Genomic DNA, 20,524 nt, shown 5'->3' on the forward strand with positions numbered 1-20,524 from the left:
ACATTTTTATTACTTATATCCTATAATTATTTTCTATCACAATTTTATGTATCACTTTGGTTCTATTTTATCATTTTTTATCTATTTATTTACTGTGTTTGCTTTTTGTTCATTTCAATGGCACTTTGCAATTTTTTGCAGAGGGTGAGGGTGTTGTTGAATAATATTATATTATACCAATGATATTATATTATACGACTGTTATATTATATTATAGGAATGTTATATTATACGTGCTCGGATCGGGAACTCGCATTTAATTCCCGCACGTCGATCGTCGCTCGCCGTTCAATTCTACACTCGTTGGCGCACACGCGCTCCCCGCTGGGGCATCCGTTGATACGTTTAACTAATTTATCGTTGAATGAAAACTTATACAAAAGCGTCACGTGACAAGAGGGGCGACAGTCACAAAAGCCGGCAGAGTCTGCATGAAGTCTTGAAGAGTAGAAGCTTGTTTCTCTACCGACATGTTCGTAATTTCAAATTCAAAATATCTTTTTTAAAGTAGATATTTACATGCACTTTTAAATCCTCAATAAATTTAACATTACATATATATAGCTAACATCGTCTCGGATTGCACATATGTTAAGATGAGCCGGCCAGAAACTCAACAGTTCTTTCTTTTTAACCCTTAACAGCCTAGAGTTTGAATTTTGATACCAATCTTTTAAACCGAATGTTCACATTACTTTTAGTTTTTTTTATAGGTTGGCTGTACGAATTTTACTGTTGTATAATATTCATTTCAACGAAATTTAAAAAAAAATCTATTTCTCCCTTCATCTAGAACCTCAAGCAAACACATTAATATTAGAAAAAAATCACTCGTAAATCAGGCTATTAAGGGTTAAATGAAATTTGTGAATATTTTATATATACAATATATGATCCAATAAACCAATTTAAATACAATACTCAATAATACACTTTTTAATTTTAAATTTCGAATCAATCTACTACGAGCGCCATCTATTGGCATCTTACGAAGTAACAGCGAACGGAATTAAATTTGCTGTCAGTAATTATTCCGCGTTTTATAAAGACGATCAGTGATTTCAATACATATGGAGGCATCAATTCAAGCTGTTAGAGCTGCGTGGTAAGACAAGCATAATAATTGAACATCTTATTATTATCTGAGGTCGTTATCGCTCGGGGCACGGGTTATCGCGTATGAATGTCGCTACTTTAAAGCATCGCCACGTGACAGCTGCGCGTTCAGTTCAACTCACGTCTGCTGGTCTCCCGGTGTCTAAGATCAAAGCGTAAGATGCAGTACTGCTGTTTAGTTCGTAGAAGCGCAGAATTTTTTCAGACACTTTTCAAAGGCATGGTTAGTTTTTCTTTCTATCGCATACCGTACTGTTATCCTATTCCCTGCTCCCCCCTTGTTTATTACCGTCGCGAGTTATATTAGTTGTGGAAAGCCGAGTGTATATCCTAAGCGGCGTCGGGCGCTGACGTTTTCAAACAAGTTAAACATTTTCGTTTCCAGGCGGCTAAGCAAAGGACTTGGAATATGTTACGCTAGCTGCACCGCTGGTTTTTTATTTCAAAAATCCTCTAAATGTTCAATATGACCTGACTGAAGAGAGTATACGGTTAATTTTTTATTTATTTTGTAGATAGTTATAATGGAAAAGACGTTTGTCTTCCATCTCACCTGATGGAATGTGTAGATGAAGACGAAGGTGGTACACGCCTAACCCAAAGAAACCTGTTCACTCTACTCTTAAAGAGTTCAACTCATCAGGAAAAATAGACCCAGGCAGGTCGTTCCAAATTTTGGCGACTCTCACCAAAAATGAGCTGTCAAACCGTTTAGTTCGACTTTTCGGTATGTCAACAACGTATGGATGAAACTTTTGCCTGTGATTAGTAGTGTGATAAAGGAATGGAGATGGCTTAATCAGTTTGAAAAGAGCCTTCGAGCACTCTCCAAAGTGTATTCTATAAAAAACCGATAAGCTGGCAACTCGACGACGATGCTCAAGGGTTTGTACTCTTCTATTCAGGCTCTTCGGTCAACTGAGTCAAAGGCTTCCAGATGATATTTGGCTGCACCGTTCAAGAGGTGACTGCAGTACTCCATGCAGGATCGAACTTGGACAGTGTAAAGATTAAGCAGCTGTTCAGAGTTGAAGTACAGGTTATGCAGAGTTTCTAACTAAAACCGCATTAGTCGTTCTCCGCGCGGTGTGAGGCACTCGTGTAATTCCATTACGAATCGAACCTTACTGCTTTATTCACACAAGTGTTTAATGTGCAATTGCATTAATTCCAAAACTACGATAATCACTTTGCATCTGCGAGATGCACCGGACACGCCTCACACTGACATTCAAGACACTGACAGCCGCGTGCGCATACAGTGCGTACACAGGTATAGTTCCCCTTATTGCAATTGTAGTAACTGAGATACGATCTGCCAGAGAAAAATTTTATGCCTTCCAAACGGAAGTGCGGGTACAATTTCGATGAAGCTGCACAAAGCCAAAACGTCAAGCTGGGTAATTTCAAATATATCACATAGTATATATAATTACATTAAGATTAAAAGATCCCCTAATTTTAGTCTTTCTCGAATTGTTTTGACATCCCGGGGATCTTTTTATATATAGCGGTTTTACATACAGTGCAGTCTTTTGTCCTGTTTTCGTTTCTTATTGTTCCTTCGTTTAGCAACAAATTGTTCCAGTTATCTGAACCACAGCACTACTATTATGCTGCCGGCGTTACCGGAATTTTGAGATATGTCTATCAAATATTTATGGCTCATCAACGGGCGTTTCTCGTAGATTAATAACATTAAACGCTATGAGTTGCTCTTTGTGTTATTCGCTGAATGCGATGATTTATTTGGTTTGCAGCGAATCTGATAAATGGGTTTCGGATACCTGATACTTCGGACACGGCAACGCCTCCGCCGGGAGTTATGTCGCGACGCAGCGGGAGGGTCGGGGAGGGCGCGAGGTCGCCGCCCGCACGAGTGTTTCGCTCCGGCCTCCTGCGTGTGTCGGAGGGCCCGCGCTGCGAGTTACCGCGCTCGCAAACTTGATGAACAGTTGACTGGGTTTATTTTTAAAAGGTTCTTAACCCGTGGCGTACTGCCATTTCCCTGCGATGTGTAACCGTCAATTGTATGTTCGTTCGTCGAGAGTAGCGAATAGCAACGTGCGGCGGCAAAGCAATAGCAATTTATATGCCATTGCCATGCCATGCCGTGAACTGAGCCGCTTCGCAGAAGAAGTTAAGTTTTCTTTGTACAGAGAAGTGAGAAGGTGTTGAAGGTGACAGCCGAAGTCCACTTAACAGTGTACTATAGTACTGTAGTATGTCTAGGCATTGGTCCCGTAAGTAAGAAAATGACCAATATTTGGCCACTTCCGCACATGCAGTGGTAGTCGTGCAACAAAGTGCACCGCCCGCCAGCCCGCTGATAAATGCGCATGCGGCAAACAATGTGAATTACACAACTGCCACTGTAAAATCGCTCAATACGTGTTTCACCCCTCCACGGGGCATCTTCAGGAGTTATGTTACCACTATATTAACGAACGTAGTCTCGTTCGACGTCACAGAGTCGGACTATGTGTTTGGCACTATATAAGCGGTTCTTTTCTTACTTATGATGCACTTCCGCAAAATAAAGCCTGATTCTATTAAATATCGGTTCCGTAGTTAAGACGCGCTCGCTACACGGGATTGCAACGTCCATAGCTGGCTGATACCTCTCGTTGGTATAGTAGTTAAATGCCAACACTACAACACGTCTTCTCTGACTCCGAGGTCGAGTTAGCCAAGAGGATTGAAGAAGACAGCATCGTCTCACACAAGGGAGACGATAAATGTCACCCTATATTTCTAAAATTCTCCAAAAAGTAGTATAACATATAATACAAAAAAAAAACAATAAGTATCAAAACTACGTCAAAAAGGGTAGAGTAAGATCCCAAGCTAGTCTTGAATAAAGCAATATAGGTTTAGTAAATAAGAAAAGATAATCAAATAGCTATAATTGTATAAAAATATAACTAGAAATTAAAATTACAACTAGTAGTAAAAACTATGATAATGCAGCAAACGGTGGTCTACGAACGAAGATGTAGGAAGGAAGGTGATGCACAGAAGGCGAATTGAACGTGAAGAAAGAGAAAGATTGTGAAAGACAGAAGGTAGCTGTAATATAAAAGATTGTAAAAGATGAAAGGAGAAAGTTAAATATGTCAGGAGGGAACGAATAAAAAAACACTACAGGATCACGAAGTATTAGTTTATTTTTAGTTTAAATCTACATCTTTGTTATTAGCTTTATTCTCCATGGATTTGAGGGGGTTGGTAGCTCTGTATAAGGATGGCAGCCTTAAGGTTCTAGAGTGGAGACCATGGACCTGCAAGCTCAGCGTAGAACATTCACCTGGGTGACAGACGACCTTGTAAATTTCTCGAAATACGATACTTTAGATACAGGCCGAATACAACCAGTGTTCTTGGAAATTTATAGGAGCGGCCTATATCTAGCAGTGGGCATTCTACATTTAAATTATGATGATCAGTGGCCTTCCGGCCAGTTATATTCTGTTCTACATTCTAGTTTTAGACACGTAAACCTAAACGCACAGAAATTGAGTGATTTTCTTTTTATGAAATTATATTTGCACCTTTCGTATAGATGTAAAATGTTACGAATTCCATGAGCTGTAAGACGCACAAGTACAAGAATAAAACCAGGCTTTTTTTTAACTAATTCATATCCACTTCCATCACTCGGAAGGGACCTTTGACTGAAAACTTTTACAATAACAGTTCGAATTTTGTATAACAATATTTGTTAAATTTAATGATAGTTCATTTATATATAAACCTAGAAGTTTACCGAAGAAAGAAACTTAAATTACAATTACATTGACTTAAGAGTACTTGTCTCATCTGATGCCGTTTATACACTTGTATACCGTCATACATATAATAGCGTCAATGCTATTGACTTAGTTCTTTTAGGTGGTAATTACTAAATACTATGTTGAACTAAAACCAGGCTACACGAGCTCTAAGTCATTTAGGACACATCGCAAACAAGATAACTTCGACAAACTACTGCTTGTATGGAAAGTAGAAAAAATCTTGCAGGCAATGACTTTATAACTACTGTCAGATTAAAATGGTTAGAATAGAGCCTGTAAGAGATTCAGTCAAGGTGTTTTAAAACAAGCCGGATTGAGAAGAAGAAGGAACTTTTAACATCCAGACATAGTTTAAGCAAACATAACTGTACGACGCACATATTGAAAGGATGCAGTGACTCTATCATCAGAAAGCAATGGATGGAATATTTAGGTAGGCTTCGAGAGCTTTTTCTGAAAACGAGGGTCTGGGGAAAAGCGCTAACTTATTCCAGTTTATGAAGCCTCTGATGCTCCTGAAGCTTACTATGTTCTCCTCTCTCAATTGCACTCTGCAGGAGTGTGCTTTTTTAAATGCAATAGTAGAATAACTTAAAGACCTCTGAAAATAATACAAGAACATACAAACGAACACGGATACTAATGATTTCGGTACAGCTAAGATGTTTACCTTAATACCTTCGTTTTTTTTTTAAATATATATCTATATAATATATATCTATATTTAATAATAATATAGATTTTATCTAATTATTTACTTAAATAATTAGAATTATATTGTATGGAATAAACATATTGTTATTATTGCAAATATGAAAGTTCTTTCAAAGAATACGTAGCATACGCAGGCGCTCCTCAAAATGGTTCTGATGGAAGAACAGCGCTGTGGCAGTGTTTTGTTTAACGCTTCCTTCAAAGATCGCCACGATGATCCTTCTTACGCTGCGACGACATCCTGCCATCTCGACCACATCGTCGGTCCAACTATTCAGGGGCCTATCCACGCCGTGTTTACTGGCTCGCGTTCGCTACGGTTGAACTCAGTCTCCGCTCACTGCCATTTCAGACAAGCAATTCTCCGAGCTATGTCAGTGACCTTAGATTTTAATTTTAATATTCTGTAATAACATTAAAAGTCGTAATTATTTGCAAACAATAATGAATTCAATTAAATTACCTTAAATTATTCCACGCGCGATTATATATATTTTGACATCTGAATACGCGACTGGAAAGAAGTCTGCGCACGCGTCTCCGAGGGGAGCGCGTTGAGAGCCCTCCAGTGCCCCGCCCAGCTCCCGGCTGCGATTTATCATCGGATGTATATTATTAATGTGTTCTTTATGTACTACTTATTGATATTAGACGGAACGACGACATGGATAAAGTCGCGGAGAGTTGTTTTATACGAGTAGCGCTAGACCGGAAGGAAGCCAGTACTCTGCTTTTTCTTCTTCTTGAAGTGCCTCTCCAACTAGTGGAGGTTGGCTATCAGCTTCCTGCTCTCTTCCTTATTTTTGGTTCTGCGTAATAGCTCAGCAGCGCTGGCGATTCCGGTCCACTCTTTAATGTTACGAAGCCACGACTTCTTTCTCCTACCAACCTTCCTTTTACCAGCGACCTTTTCCATCATGATAAGTTGAAGGAGATTGTATCGTTGGTGTCGAAGAACGTGTCAGTACTCAGCAGTGGGCGTCTATCTGCTGATATATTGATGACAAATTAATATCTATCTAAAATTTTACATAAGAAAAGGACCAATATATAGCGACTTTCGCACATGCAGTGGTAGTCGTGCAACAAAGTGCACCGCCCGCCAGCCCGCTCATAAATGAGTATGCGGCAAACAATGCGAACTACACAAATGCCACCGTTAAATTACTCAATACGTGTTTCACCCCTCCACGGGGCATCTTCAGGAGTTATGTTACACTGATTAGCACTCGGTGTTTGGCACTAATGCGTGTGCGGAAGTGGCTAAATATTGGTCCTTTTCTTACTTAGAATGGACTTCCGCAAGGTAACGCCTGATTCCATTAAATAATATTTTACGAATGGGCCAAATAAAAAAGACGTATAATCTAGAAGTGCGCTGCATAAATAGATGAAAGATGTACAAGTATATATCTGCTTCAGAAAAGTCTACGGCTAAAAGTAAACGGATTAGATAGGTGAAATGGTAGTGGTGAAACCAGATTCAAAGAACCGATGGCCAGCAAGTGCAAAGGAGAACGTTCTGCCATATGGTGTACAGACGACTTTATTAATAAATATTTTTTCGCTACTAAACCGACACTATCAGGCTTGTTGTTGTCGATTCTAATATTGCTTGTAATTAAGACAATAACTCATTTATGCTAATTTATTTAATATCAATTTAATTGTGTTTCAACTGATTGTGCGCTAGATAATGTTTCAACTTCTGATAATGGCACCTGTGAGTAAATTCTCTCATTGTATTGTCACTGGTGAAGGTTTTGGGAAGACGCCAGACCCTGGTGGCTTCCTCCTGCTCTTATTGGAAATCTATATGTGAGGCTGTGGTTGCCCAGTGGTAGGTGACAGGAACATGCAATCGTAAGTCCCGGGTTTAATTTCCGGGATACAGTCTAATAAAATATATCACACTTTGTACGTTGACGATATGCGATTTTTTATTTAATTTGGAGTAAATAACAAATGTGTTAGAAAATTTGTAATCTTAATTAACATACAATCAGCACCAATATCCACTAATTAATATTGTTACGTACTGTGGGTTCTGACACGAAATGAATCACCACTGGTCCACATGGAGTCTTTTAATCAAAAATCATATGGTCACCCTACTTTAACACAAAGTATACTTTCGCTCAGTTCAAACTACGCTTCCAAATCGCTCAAGATATCACTGTTCAAACAAGTTACCAAATAGTCTCTTTGTATCACTGATCGTAGATCTTAATCTTATAACTGGAAAAACAACACTGAACTGTCGACATGGCGAGTACACTTATTTATACTACGGATAAGGTTCTAGTAACTTCGAGATAGTACTCAGTAAGAATTTTCGAGAACCGTACACAAAAATTTATATATAACTTTATGGTCACGCGTGTTTACGGCTCTTCTAGATCCTAGGGTTCCGTATTTATTGTTTAGAGGGTTCTGTAACTCGGATTGCCACTGACTCACGAACAAAATTCAAAAGGATGGGCGGCAGCAGTCCCTGCGTACCATAATACGATACTGCGATCGCCAACCCGCCTGCCAAGTGTAGCGATTTTGGTATATCTCCCTATAGATATCTTTGGGCCTATAACCCAACAGTGGGCATCCTTAAGTTGATATTGTGGCGTGCATACCGCGCGCCACTCGCTAACCGCTCCGCCTTTGGACCGCGCCTCGAAAAACGCGTTGCCTAGCAACGAGCTCATACCCACGTGTCCGCGCAGTCGATCGCATCGCGGCAGCGTCGTAATGAAATGTATAAATTATAGATGGCGCCACGGTAGACGCAACAAAAGTTTGCATCGCGCTGTTGAGAGTCTCCGCGCTCATTATAACTGCGAGCGGAGGTGTGGTCAACATTAACAAGAAGCTACAGTACTACGACCACTCCTACACTGGTGACCCCGACGTGATGATACGTTACAGAGAACTCGGGTCACTTCCCGCGCCTGACACATATGAGTCCATTTTCAGATGCATTAGCTAAGTACAGTTAGATATTGTACGTATTAGTCAGTAACATGATATTGAATATCTACTGGAGGCGAGATACGATTCTAATGGAGTGACCTATTCATCATTAATAATTACGTTTTTCTCAATTAAACAAAGTGTTTCAGAGGAACAATGGTCTTTATAGATCTGAAGCTCATGGTGCGTTCGGACCACGTAGATTAGGTCTCGAGGTGGGTACCAGGATACATTGAGAGGAACCCAAGTGTTGACATGGAAATGCGTATAGCATTCGGTATTATGATTTTTCATCCGTTATTAACATTATAAAAAGTTCAGTGAAGTCACTCCGTAACTAAGCTACCACAGACTCAGAATGTTAACTCTTTAGAAGGGTAGCCTAGAAACTAAACAGTTGCTCTTTTCAAATGAAATTTAACAATGTATACAATATCAATTTTGCATATGAGTCAATAAACTAAGTTCGAATCAAAGAACTCTTGATTGCCAACTTTAATTTTAGATATTGAGCTTAACCTTCGGGGGTCCTTGTATCTAGTCACTCTATGGAATGTCCGTCTAAGCGATCTAAGCACTCGAAGCACTCGACAGCCTCTCAATATGGTAAAATAGTAGCCTGAACCGAAGCTCTCCAGAGAACCTCGTGCTCTGCTATCATGAACGAGGATCTTCCAATGCCACTTGGGCATCCTTGTAAGTCACTCAGACTCATGAAAGATAAATACGATTTTTAATTAATAGGTGTGCCGGGAGAGGGCGTGGTGGTCGGTGCGACCAGCTCGTGCGGTGATGGGCAGTGGTCGTGCGCGGACGGGTCACGCTGCGTGCCGAGCGCGTGGCGCTGCGATGGGCGCGCTCACTGCCCCGACGCTTCCGACGAGTTACACTGCGGTAACTAACTTACTGTGATACTGTTTAAACCAGGGGTGTCAAACTGCAATGCCAAAGGGGGCCAATTAAACAATAGTTAACATTAGAGTAGGCTACAAAAAAAAAAACAATTTCATTTTGTACTCTCTCACTCTGTAATGAACATACATAAATTTATATTAATGTTTATGTTCAGATATTTGACATCTCATACAAACTTTCCTATTTTGGTAGAAATTATAGTGGTAAAGAATCCTTTCAAAATTGTTACAACGTGAGCATTATTGATTTATATCTGATCAGGAGATATATTTGCATTTGTAATAAAAAGTAATTGCTTGCGTTCAATTTAAATTGATCCGCGGTTTATAAATAAAGTATATTACAGTTTTATTTTTTGGTTTATTTTCTGATTTTCGTTTTTGCAAAAATGTTAAATTCGGGCCACGAGTTTGACACCTCTGGTTTAAACCGCGTCCCCTGCTGACCAGTGGTCGTGGTTGCAGCGCGGAACGGCACGTGCGGTGCGGGGCAGTTCCGGTGCGCGCGCAGTGGTCAGTGCGTGGCGGCTGGCTGGCGCTGCGACGGCGACGCAGACTGCGGCCCGCACGACGACTCCGACGAGGACCCCTTCATGTGTGAGTACCTGCAAAGCACACCACATACCTTTAGCCCAGAGTTCCCCAAACTTTCTTGTGTCGTAGACCCCCTGCCATGTTTTTCCGTGTTGGGTAGACCCTCTACTTACCTGATATTGATTTCTTGTAAATTTCTAACTGTAGTGAAGTTTAGTGTTAAAAACTTAAAGTAAAAACACATGTTAATTGATACATTTATTTATTGAATTTAAATTAAAACTACTCAAAATAAAATTTTGTATCTGTTATGTAAAATATACGTAACACTAAATAAACATAAAATAAACTATAAATGAAATAACATAATCAATAAGTCAACATTTTTAGTAAGAAGGTTGAACCGGGTGCTTTAATAATAAATTATTAACATTTTGCGTCAATTTTGTAAGAGTTAATCTTAAATCTCCTCGGCTAATGATGTCCAGTCTGTGGACTCCCATTTTCATTTCATGGACCCCCATATTTTTTTTCGTTGACGTAGACCCCTTGCAGGTTGTCATAGACCCCCAGGGGTCGATATAGACCACTTTGGGAATCACTGCTCTAGCCGAACGTACACATAGGAATGCAAATTGAATAAATGTCGTTACTATGTAGTTCTAACACTGTACTTCTAGAGACAAGTTCTAGATCGCTCTCCATTCGCGAGACTCAGGGGCTAAAGAGCGAGGTAGTCGTCATTGTCCTTCGAAGAACAGACACCCTCGGGCTGTATAATAGTGTCCATTATGCGGTGGTAGCAATATCACGTCAAACGAACTCGTGTGTGAATTACACGAACGAGACTGAAGACGCGATCGCAAGGTTCATCGATGTGGCGAATACGGCAATCGCAGAACAGATACTGGCGTACAACCTGAGGATGCTAATGACAAAGCGGTCACAGGAAACATAATTTAATTAACTGGATATAGTGAGGACGTCGTTAAAATAGATTAAGAGACTTAATAAACACTAACAAGCAAAAATTAGAGCAAAAAAATATTTTTGAAAACATTAAATCTAAATAAGACAAAGGCACTAAATTTTATAAGGTTGAATATGGATTCTAATTATAATAAAAAAAACACTGTACTTCATCGAGTTTGTAATTTTTCTCTGGGTAAAGCATACGCTTAAAAATAAGATCCCAGATAATGTATAGCACTAACTATAGAATAAATTAATGGCGCGTGCGCAGGTGAGAAGGAGTTCCGGTGCCCTGGCAATGAGGCGCGCTGCGAGACTCCGCTGGGCGGACGGTTTCTGTGTGTGCCCGTGGCAGCCTTCTGCGACTCGCACCGCGACTGCGCCGACGGCAGTGACGAGTGGGACATCTGCGACAACTGTACGTAACCATCTCCCACTCTCTTACCTTCTTTAACTCCCACTAGCTTTAGCAACTCCGAGATGGACAGTGGATTAAAGTTAACCCTTTCCACTCTAAGGCTGTTATGTAGCATCGATAAAATTTAATTAAATTATAGTATCTTGCGATTCTAGAATATGTTTCATTCATTCGTGATTCAAACATTTTAGTAACAAAAATCTTTCCTGTTTTAAAATTTTGCACAAAAAGAAGTATTACACCATGTCGAGTATCACTCGACAGTGGAGCTTGTGGAACATAATCAGTGTCGAGTGACATTCGACATTGGAGTGGAAAGGGTTAAACCGAAATTAAACATCGTAATACCACCACGGTTATTCACGCACTACAAGATGGACTTCGGGTAATTCTTAACTTGGATATACCGCAGGAGTTTTTTTGGTAGGGATTCCACATAACTTTCATTAACACATTGTTCCCCTAGAGACAGGTTATCTTGAACATCCGGAAGATTTTCTTGAAACTAAAAATTATCTGTTGATCCACGGCCACCGACGGTAAAGAGACTTGTTTTCAATTGACGAGAGCATACAGCATCTTCACGAGGTTGTCTAACGCGTGCGTGTGTGTGCTATTGCAGTCACACGGGCGTCATGTTCGGGGCTGCGCTGCGACCACGGCTGCCGTCCCACGCATCGTGGCCTGGCCTGCTACTGCCCCGAGGGTTACGAGCCGCGCGATGGACTCTGCGTTGGTGAGTACCACGTCCCACCCCGCGCCGAACTCCATCTGGTAGCGGCCCGAGCCTAGGTCACCTCTGAGGCCTCCCTCTTCGAACCCTTAAATCTACAAATGCCATTTGACCAGCACTGACATTATGATTCAAAATGGAAAGTAATATTAAAAGGGCGACAAATTTTATGTTACCCGCTGCGTTCAAAAACCTTGAACCGGCTTTGAGTGAATGTATTTTATGAAATGCACCTATTCAGTTAGGCAGCTGAGCGGTAGGGAACCGAATTTATGCATATATGATAAAGTTTTACAATATATCTTGGACCTACATTATTAAACGACACAATATTATATACATATATATACATATCACATTTAAGAGCTTTTATTTGATCATAACGTATTGACCTATGTTTGTTGACTCATTTATATAATTAATGTTATAAAGTATACTTCGAATGTTGTTAAATTTCATTTTCATAGAGCTATTGGTGAGTTTTTTGGCTGGTTCTTCTCGACAAATCAGCATTTTATGAAGAAAGCTTGCTCTACTTATAAAATTAAAATAATTGATTGAAATGTCTACTTGAATAAAGATATGCTGAATCTAAATGTCTTTAACGTTGATATATTGATAGACAGTGACGAGTGCGCGCGCGAGGACACGTGCGCCCAGCTATGCAGCAACACGGCGGGGTCATATACATGCGCATGCGCACCCGGTTACACCCTGGATCCAGACGGCTCTTCTTGCAGCGCCATCAACGGTACGTCTATATCGCTAACTTTTCCTTTTGTTGAATGAATCAAAAGAGGGACTAATTCTTATGCACTGCAAAAACATTCAATGAACTTCCTCCTGGACCTTGATATACTACTGTGTATCAAAAAGTAAGAAGAAGTTGGGCATTAAAAAGGCTGGTACTTTTTTCCTAGATTGGCAAGTATACACAATTTGCCAAGCGTCTATTTGTCAAAAGTTGTAATATCATTTTGCTCAACACAAACCATTTTGATGACTGTTCTGTGTCTAAAACGCGTCATGTTTCGATTGGTCGATGTCCTACTGCATTGGTTCTTCGCTACTTTTGTACCAAAAACTCTACGCAACTACCGTATTCGCCTGATTTGACTCCGTGCGACTTTTGGCTACTCAACAAACTCGATTTGCCAATGCGGAGACCATTTGACACGATTGTGAGGATGAAAACAGAATTTAAGAAGGTACTGAAGACTATAGCGTTAAAAGACTGTTCCGGTTGTTTCGAGGACAGGAAATAGCGTAGGCCAGGGGTGAGCAACCTTTTTTGGTCATGAAAAAAAAAAGTATATATTCAAGGTTCAAACCATATTCTAAACATTATTTACGTTCGCAATCAACCGATTTACAACTAATTAGACACTTTTATTATCTTTAAAGCCTTGATTCTAGCATTTTTTTAAAAAATAAATTAAGATTTACTTGCCTCGAGGGCCGCGGGTTGCTCATCCCTGGCGTAGGCAAAAGTGCTTTTTGTCGTACGAAGATTACTTTGAAGGGGCTGACATTGATCTGGAAGATTAAATAAAAAATTTACATTTTATTAACAAATTCCTCTTACTTTTTTATCACAGTATTGTACACTAAAACGGGCATTGTGAGTCGGCTCATAGTAAAACAATTTTACTAAAATTATTCGATAGATGGCGCTTACACTGTGACTCTGTTTTGGTTTTTAGTTAATTTTACAAATATTTGCTTATTATTGTAATATTTATTGAATTAAAAATAAACACAAACAATAGACTTGAATATCACTGTCACGTAATTCCAATAAGATAGCGCTGCATGTCATTGCCGGGCTAGCATTCATGACAATTAAAGCCATACGACGACACGAACTTCCCCAATATCTTTTGAATGATTGGTCAGCTGTCCACTTTGTTGGACGCTGCATTGGATAGAAATAATGGTGATGATGTTGATCCTCACTTAGATTAGTTACCTTGTTGTTAAACTAATTGTTATAATATAATAATACGCTAAACCTAAACGTTAAACTAGACGTTATTTTAGTAATTTCAAACAACTCACTAACTGAGTGTGCTCTGTATAAAAAAAAACAAGTCGACTATTATTTCATCACTATGTTGTACCAGATGGAACTTAATCCACAAAACTCGACCGAAGTTAACCGTACCTTTGTTCTTCACAGACCGGAATAAAAATCGGATAAATTCATACAAATAAAATCACATTGTACATATAATAATGAATCGTAATTTTTACATTGTTGTCTATAAGTGATGTGATTAGTAAAAAGATCTATTTACTATTTTTTAAATATTATTCTTACTGGTCAGTTTTAGCCTTAAATATCAAGCAATATTATTTAAAAAAGTTTTTATAGAATATATATATAGAACCTACAGCTAGTAAATATTTATAAATTAATAATAATACAAAATAAAAGTTGTTCTGTATTGATCATGTGTGCAGATCCAGTCCAGGAGCCACTGTCATTACTCGTTGGTACTGCAGCCGGCGTGACGCGTGTGTGGCCAGGAAGAGAGGCGAGAAGCGAGGCGCGTGCCGCCCTCGCAGTGCGCGCCATCGACTTCCTCTACGACAACAGGTAAACCCCCACCCACTTCTCCCCACCATATCATGAGCCCAGTGTACTGACCCGAAGTGTTTGTTCAGGAGTGTATGCTACGTGCACAGCAACGTGAGCCGCGCTGGTGTGGTCTGCGTACCAGCTGACAACATGACGCAGCCTGGTTTGCAGTTACCCATACCTGCGCTATTCCCCGACGTGGACTGTACGTACCGGCTGATCGATCATTTTTTTGGACTTATACTTCTTTGCAGATTCCATACGATCATCGCACGAGTTTAACAATCTCAAGGTCTCCAGGGAACTCCATAAAGACGGATGCTACATGAACTGACTCTGCACTGAAGTCTCCAAGAAGACCTCAGCTTTGGCTATCACTCCTAGAGGTGTGGTAGTGTGTCGAAACTCGACTTGTCCAGATGCTAGCATGGCTAACATATTTTTTATTTGGTTATTTATTTTACAAGCTAGGATACTTTTAATGGAATCAGGCGTTACTTCGCGGAAGTCCATCCTAAGTAAGAAAGGGACCAATATTTAGCCACTTCCGCACATGCAGTGGTAGTCGTGCAATTTGACTCTGTGTTTGGCACTAATCGGTGTAACATAACTCCTGAAGATGCCCCGTGGAGGGGTGAAACACGTGTTGAGTGATTTGGTGGTGGCGGTTGTGTGGTTCGCATTGTTTGCCGCATACGCATTTATCAGCGGGCTGGCGGGCGGTGCATTTCATTGCACGACTACCATTGCATGTGCGGAAGTGGCTAAATATTGGTCCCTTTCTTACTTAAGCTAGGATACATTTAAATAGTTTCATAATAAATAAACAAAAGAGTAGAGCGGTTTTATCACACAAGGCAATCTTATAGACAACCATAGTATGGAAATAGTAGAAGTATAAATAATGATTTACTACATCTTCGGAAAGCATTAGCAGGTATTGCTGTATAAACACCAGGTCTGTTGCAGCGGTGAGCCAATTGACGATCGACTGGGTCTCACGCAACTGGTATCTGTACGACGAAGCTCGGGAGGTGCTGTATGTCTGCGAGGAGGGCATGCGCCGCTGCCGGCTGCTGCTCGATGGCCTTAACAAGCTGCATGGTCTGGCGCTCGACCCACTGCATGGGTAAGTTTATTACTATCATACTCTTTTAGACACGATTGGGCAACCTGAAGCTGTCGCCATATTGTTATGGCCTCATATGGTAGTGATTTTTTTTCACATCATCAGCAAAACATTAAGCTGCATTTACATATAAATAACAATAGACCAAGCAGAGACCCCTGCGGTACGCCATTAGGAATGTCAACAGCTGGAAATTTAGTTATTAAGGAAAAAATGTTCGATATATTTTCAATAAAGAAAAAAAAACACCTACGCAGGTCCACCCATATCGATGTTTAGTTTGTACATTGCCTTATGTAGTAAATATATCTACCTATCGGCCATTATTCAAAGTAATGTAATCATAATTATGGTATGTCATTTATGCGGCAAATTATACGTATTTAAATTCTTATATAAAAATAGTGGCAGACAGATGATAAATATAAGAAATAAAAATAAACTCGTCTAAATTGCGTTTTCAAAAATTTTATAAATCATGAATCTGAGTATACACATATATAGTAAAGTTCTACTAGATATATTAGATCCGTCTTTTATTAGTTTTAAATCTAAATTTAAAAATATATTATTAAGTAAATCTTATAATAACATTTAAGAGTTATTGCTTGATGTGAATTTTTTTTATTATAATGTATACTTCAAACATTGCATTTCAAAAGAGCAATTGTTGAGTTTCTGGCAGGCTGTTCTCAGCAGATCAGCATTCCGTACAGGCGCAAAGCTTATTACAGTACCCGGCGATAAATATTGCACATCGGCCTTTGGAAAGAGACAATCGGCTAATTTCGGCTTCGTAGAGCGTTATCTCTATAGCATTACTGACAAAACGTCAGATAGGTAGTCCTGTCTTTCCAAAGGTCGATGTGCAATATTTATCGCCTGGTACTGTACTTGTAATGATAAAATAATTTACGATACAAAATGCACATTACTGAGCCTGCCTCCCCCCTCTCACAAAACTTATTTTTGTGGTCCCCGTCATTGGGCACTTTTCTTTCACCTCTATCTTGGAAGATACTGGAACTTGTTTAATCAACTTAATAATTTTATTATTTATACCTTTTTAGTAATCTTCCTCTTTCATCACATTTTCTTTCAGACTTTTTTTTACTCTTTTCCCCTTTCCATAAATCACCTCACTCTCTCTCTCCACAATTACCACAATATTGCAGTTACAATTTTGCCTTATTCAAATTTCTTTGGTCTACTTATACTTAGTATATCACTTTAATAATTTTTTGACACTAGATTTTTTTTCTCAAATTTATTTTGGTAGACAGAGTTCGTATGTTTAATGGAATCAGGCGTTACCTTGCGGAAGTCCATCCTAAGTAAGAAAAGGACCAATATTTAGCAACTTCAGCACATGCAGTATTAGTGCGTGAGATTAGTGAGTAGTGACTCTGTGTTTGGCACTAATCGGTGTAACATAACTCCTGAAGATGTCCCGTGGACCCCTCCACGAAGTGAAACACGTGTTGGGTGGTTTGGCGGTGGCAGTTGTGTGATTCGCATTGTTTGCCACATACGCATTTACCAGCGAGCTAGCGGGCGGTGGACTTTGTTGCACGACTACCACTGCATGTGCGGAAGTGGCTATATATTGGTCCTTGAGCTAGCCTAGAGCTCGTATATATTCGTGTATATAACCTTCTTGCCGCACAAATCTCATCGGCCGTGTTCGCAGGTTGATGTTCTGGTCGGTGTGGGGCGCGGTGCCCCCGGCGGTGATGCGCGGCTCGCTGGCGGGCGAGCAACGCCGCGCGCTGGTGTCGCACAAGCTGGTGTACCCGGGTCCGCCTGCGCTCGACCTGCTCACGCGCTACGTCTACTGGCCCGACGCGTACCTCGAGTTCGTAGAGCGCGCCGACTACGAAGGCAAGCACCGTAGCACCGTGCTACGCGGCTACAGCGTGAGTACTACGCCTCTCTACACCCATCATACATATACTTACGAGTACATATACATACACTTACATATACATATACTTAGCAAAACCTTTGTGAATAAAAACGGTAATTAAAAATAAAAATATAATTCATTTATTAAACATTGTTACTTTTTAACAGAACTCTTGTTTGCACTCTTCTTTTTTTAAATCTATTTCATATTTAATTATACTTTGCAAGATGTTATAGTTTTGAACAAGAAGAACTAAGAAACTCCACAACAACACATCTTTTAATAAAATTTAACAATACATATTTATACATACATACTTTACCAGATATAGCCTAAATGTGATCAAAATAATCTTTTTTTTATTTTTATCATTTAAATATTTGTTAATTGAACAATAAGCATTTTTCTTTTTAATTGTAGTCCAATAATATTTTTCGGAATTTTATTAAAAAATCTGATTCAGTTTATTACAAATGAATTATAGAATTTTTGCAGTCGAAACTTTGGTACAGTCGGTTTTTCACGGTGCCTTATAAATACACTATGGACGTCCCTTGTTTATTTGAATTCATTATAATTATTTTAAATATACAAAATATTATTATACATATATTGTGAAGCCACTGTTAGTATATTGTGAGAACTCTATTTATTTATCTCTGGACCATGTAAAATTACTTATAGTATTATAAAACACTAAATATCTCTATACTATCTCGTAATAAATTTAACAAGTTCAATAAAAAAGTTATTAAAAAATCTGTTTAGGTGTGAGAGATTTCGGACTTCGATGAATTAATTTAACTACTGTATTAAAGAGAATTATAAATGTGACCTCAAAAACTCTTTTAAGTTTGTTGCGGGTTTCTCTGAAAACAAATAACTTTAAGTTGAAGGATAGTATATATAGGATCGTTCAATCTAATTCTAGTTATCTAATTAGACTCTTGGTACATATTATACTCAAGATGTATACAAGTGACCACTTTAATACAGTATTTTTACAACCTTTGTTGTACCATGTCCACTTTGGCGTTTCTAAAAATATTACACCTCCTATGTAATTTTTATATTAAAGCGAAAAGGTTTATCTCGTGTCGAATAACATTCGAATTGCCCTCCTTATTCAAATTGGTGCACATTAGAAAACATCACTTTAAATGATCCTATGTGGATAGTAATTTGAATAAATAAAAGTGTGTGTGCAGAGCCAGAGGCTGCAGAGAATTGCTCTGCTAGCGGGCGCGCTGTACCTGCCCGCGTGGGAGCTGCGTGCGGTGCGCGTGGCAGCTGCGCGTGCGCATGCATCCCCTGCGCCCGCGCTATTGCCACTATCCTCCACGCCGCGCGCTGCCATCGCCTTTCACCGCCAGGCACAACCACGCGGTAACAGATCCTTATTATTTATTTCACTAATAGTTCTACTGGTGACTAGTAGCCTGTCTCCTGGCTATTTGGTTAACTCCAGACAGCGGACATATTCATCTGTTTGGTATGGTTGAGCATCACCAGTTTCTTCAACAGGCTGCATGGTGTAATCGCACGGTTAAGAGCAAATGTTAGCGATAGCTTTCTGGCTGGCAACGGGCAGACTACAGAATATCCGGTACTTGCCTGTTCATCGAGATGTATATGCTATTATTATCCACCACAGCCGAGTGTAAATCGGAAAATAAGTATTGAATTATTCCGAAACCATATCCGGGTAATATGGGAGATAAACTGGTATCTGGCGACCTGAGGAAGTATTGAAATTATTAGATGCTTTCTTGCTTGCGTACTCTAGCTCGTAAGCCATACAATTCTATTAACCCTTTCCTTACGGCAGTCCGATCCGCCGAATTGACGCTACTGAACGAAGTGCGCACATTGTATGGCGGTAAGCTAATGTTAGAATTTTCTCAGTATATATTTTACAATATTTTTTTCAGTAAAATCTTTAAATATGTAACATAAATATGTTACATATTTAAAGATTTTACTGGTATATTAATTAAAAATAGAAGTTAGGTTAATTCTTAATAATTTATTTGGCTGTAATAAATCTTAAAACGCGGATCTACACATAAGCCCACATTACAAGGTGGATGCCGTCTAACTCCGGCGCTGGTAACGAAAGGGTTAAGATAGTTAGTTATAGGAAACTACTTTACGTAAATAAAAATCCATTATCTGCGCAGTGGACCATCCGTGCGCGCGCGACAACGGCGGCTGCGCCCATATATGCATCACGGAGTACCAGAGCAATGTGACTGGCGATGCGGTGGGCGTAGCGCGATGCCTGTGCGCCCACGGCTACAGGGCGGCCGGCGCGCGAGCCTGCGTGCGTGAGTACTGAACTTGCACCGAGTAACTTATTGAGTACACTCCTACTTAGTTAACACTTAGTAAATTCTAAATTGCTAATTGATATATTTTTATTGTTTATTTGGCGAAAGTAAAATAGTGTAAAAGCTTTAATGGAATCAGGTGTTACCTTGCGGAAGTCCATCCTAAGTAAGAAAGTGACCAATATTTAGCCACTTCCGCACATGCAATGGTAGTCGTGCAACAAAGTGCACCGCCCGCTAGCCCGCTGATAAATGCATATGCGGCAAACAATGCGAATCACACAACTGCCACCGTTAAACCACTCAACACGTGTTTCACCCCACCACGGGGCATCTTCAGGAGTTATATTACACCGATTAGTGCCAAACACAGAGTCATAAAGACTCGTACTGGCGGGCGGTGCACTTTGTTGCAC

The 20,524-nt window shown here is 39.7% G+C and overlaps 1 protein-coding gene across 1 annotated transcript in view; it reads left to right on the forward strand.

The window, feature by feature from the left end:
* The window catches only part of LRP1 (LDL receptor protein 1), a 101,142-nt gene that overhangs the window by 4,477 nt on the left and 76,141 nt on the right, over positions 1-20,524 (forward strand). Inside the window, exons 2-12 of the mRNA XM_068769133.1 lie at positions 9,336-9,485; positions 9,971-10,102; positions 11,283-11,429; positions 12,052-12,165; positions 12,785-12,913; positions 14,626-14,761; positions 14,830-14,948; positions 15,713-15,872; positions 17,563-17,788; positions 18,987-19,164; positions 19,959-20,105. Coding sequence (XP_068625234.1) covers positions 9,336-9,485; positions 9,971-10,102; positions 11,283-11,429; positions 12,052-12,165; positions 12,785-12,913; positions 14,626-14,761; positions 14,830-14,948; positions 15,713-15,872; positions 17,563-17,788; positions 18,987-19,164; positions 19,959-20,105 — 1,638 coding nt within the window. The remainder of the gene's footprint in view (positions 1-9,335; positions 9,486-9,970; positions 10,103-11,282; positions 11,430-12,051; positions 12,166-12,784; positions 12,914-14,625; positions 14,762-14,829; positions 14,949-15,712; positions 15,873-17,562; positions 17,789-18,986; positions 19,165-19,958; positions 20,106-20,524) is intronic.

This window comes from Battus philenor, unplaced genomic scaffold, assembly GCF_028537555.1.
Source record: "Battus philenor isolate CCGP_79_NKW_IND1 unplaced genomic scaffold, ilBatPhil1.0.hap1 SCAF_27, whole genome shotgun sequence".
Classification (NCBI taxonomy): Eukaryota; Metazoa; Arthropoda; class Insecta; order Lepidoptera; family Papilionidae; genus Battus; species Battus philenor.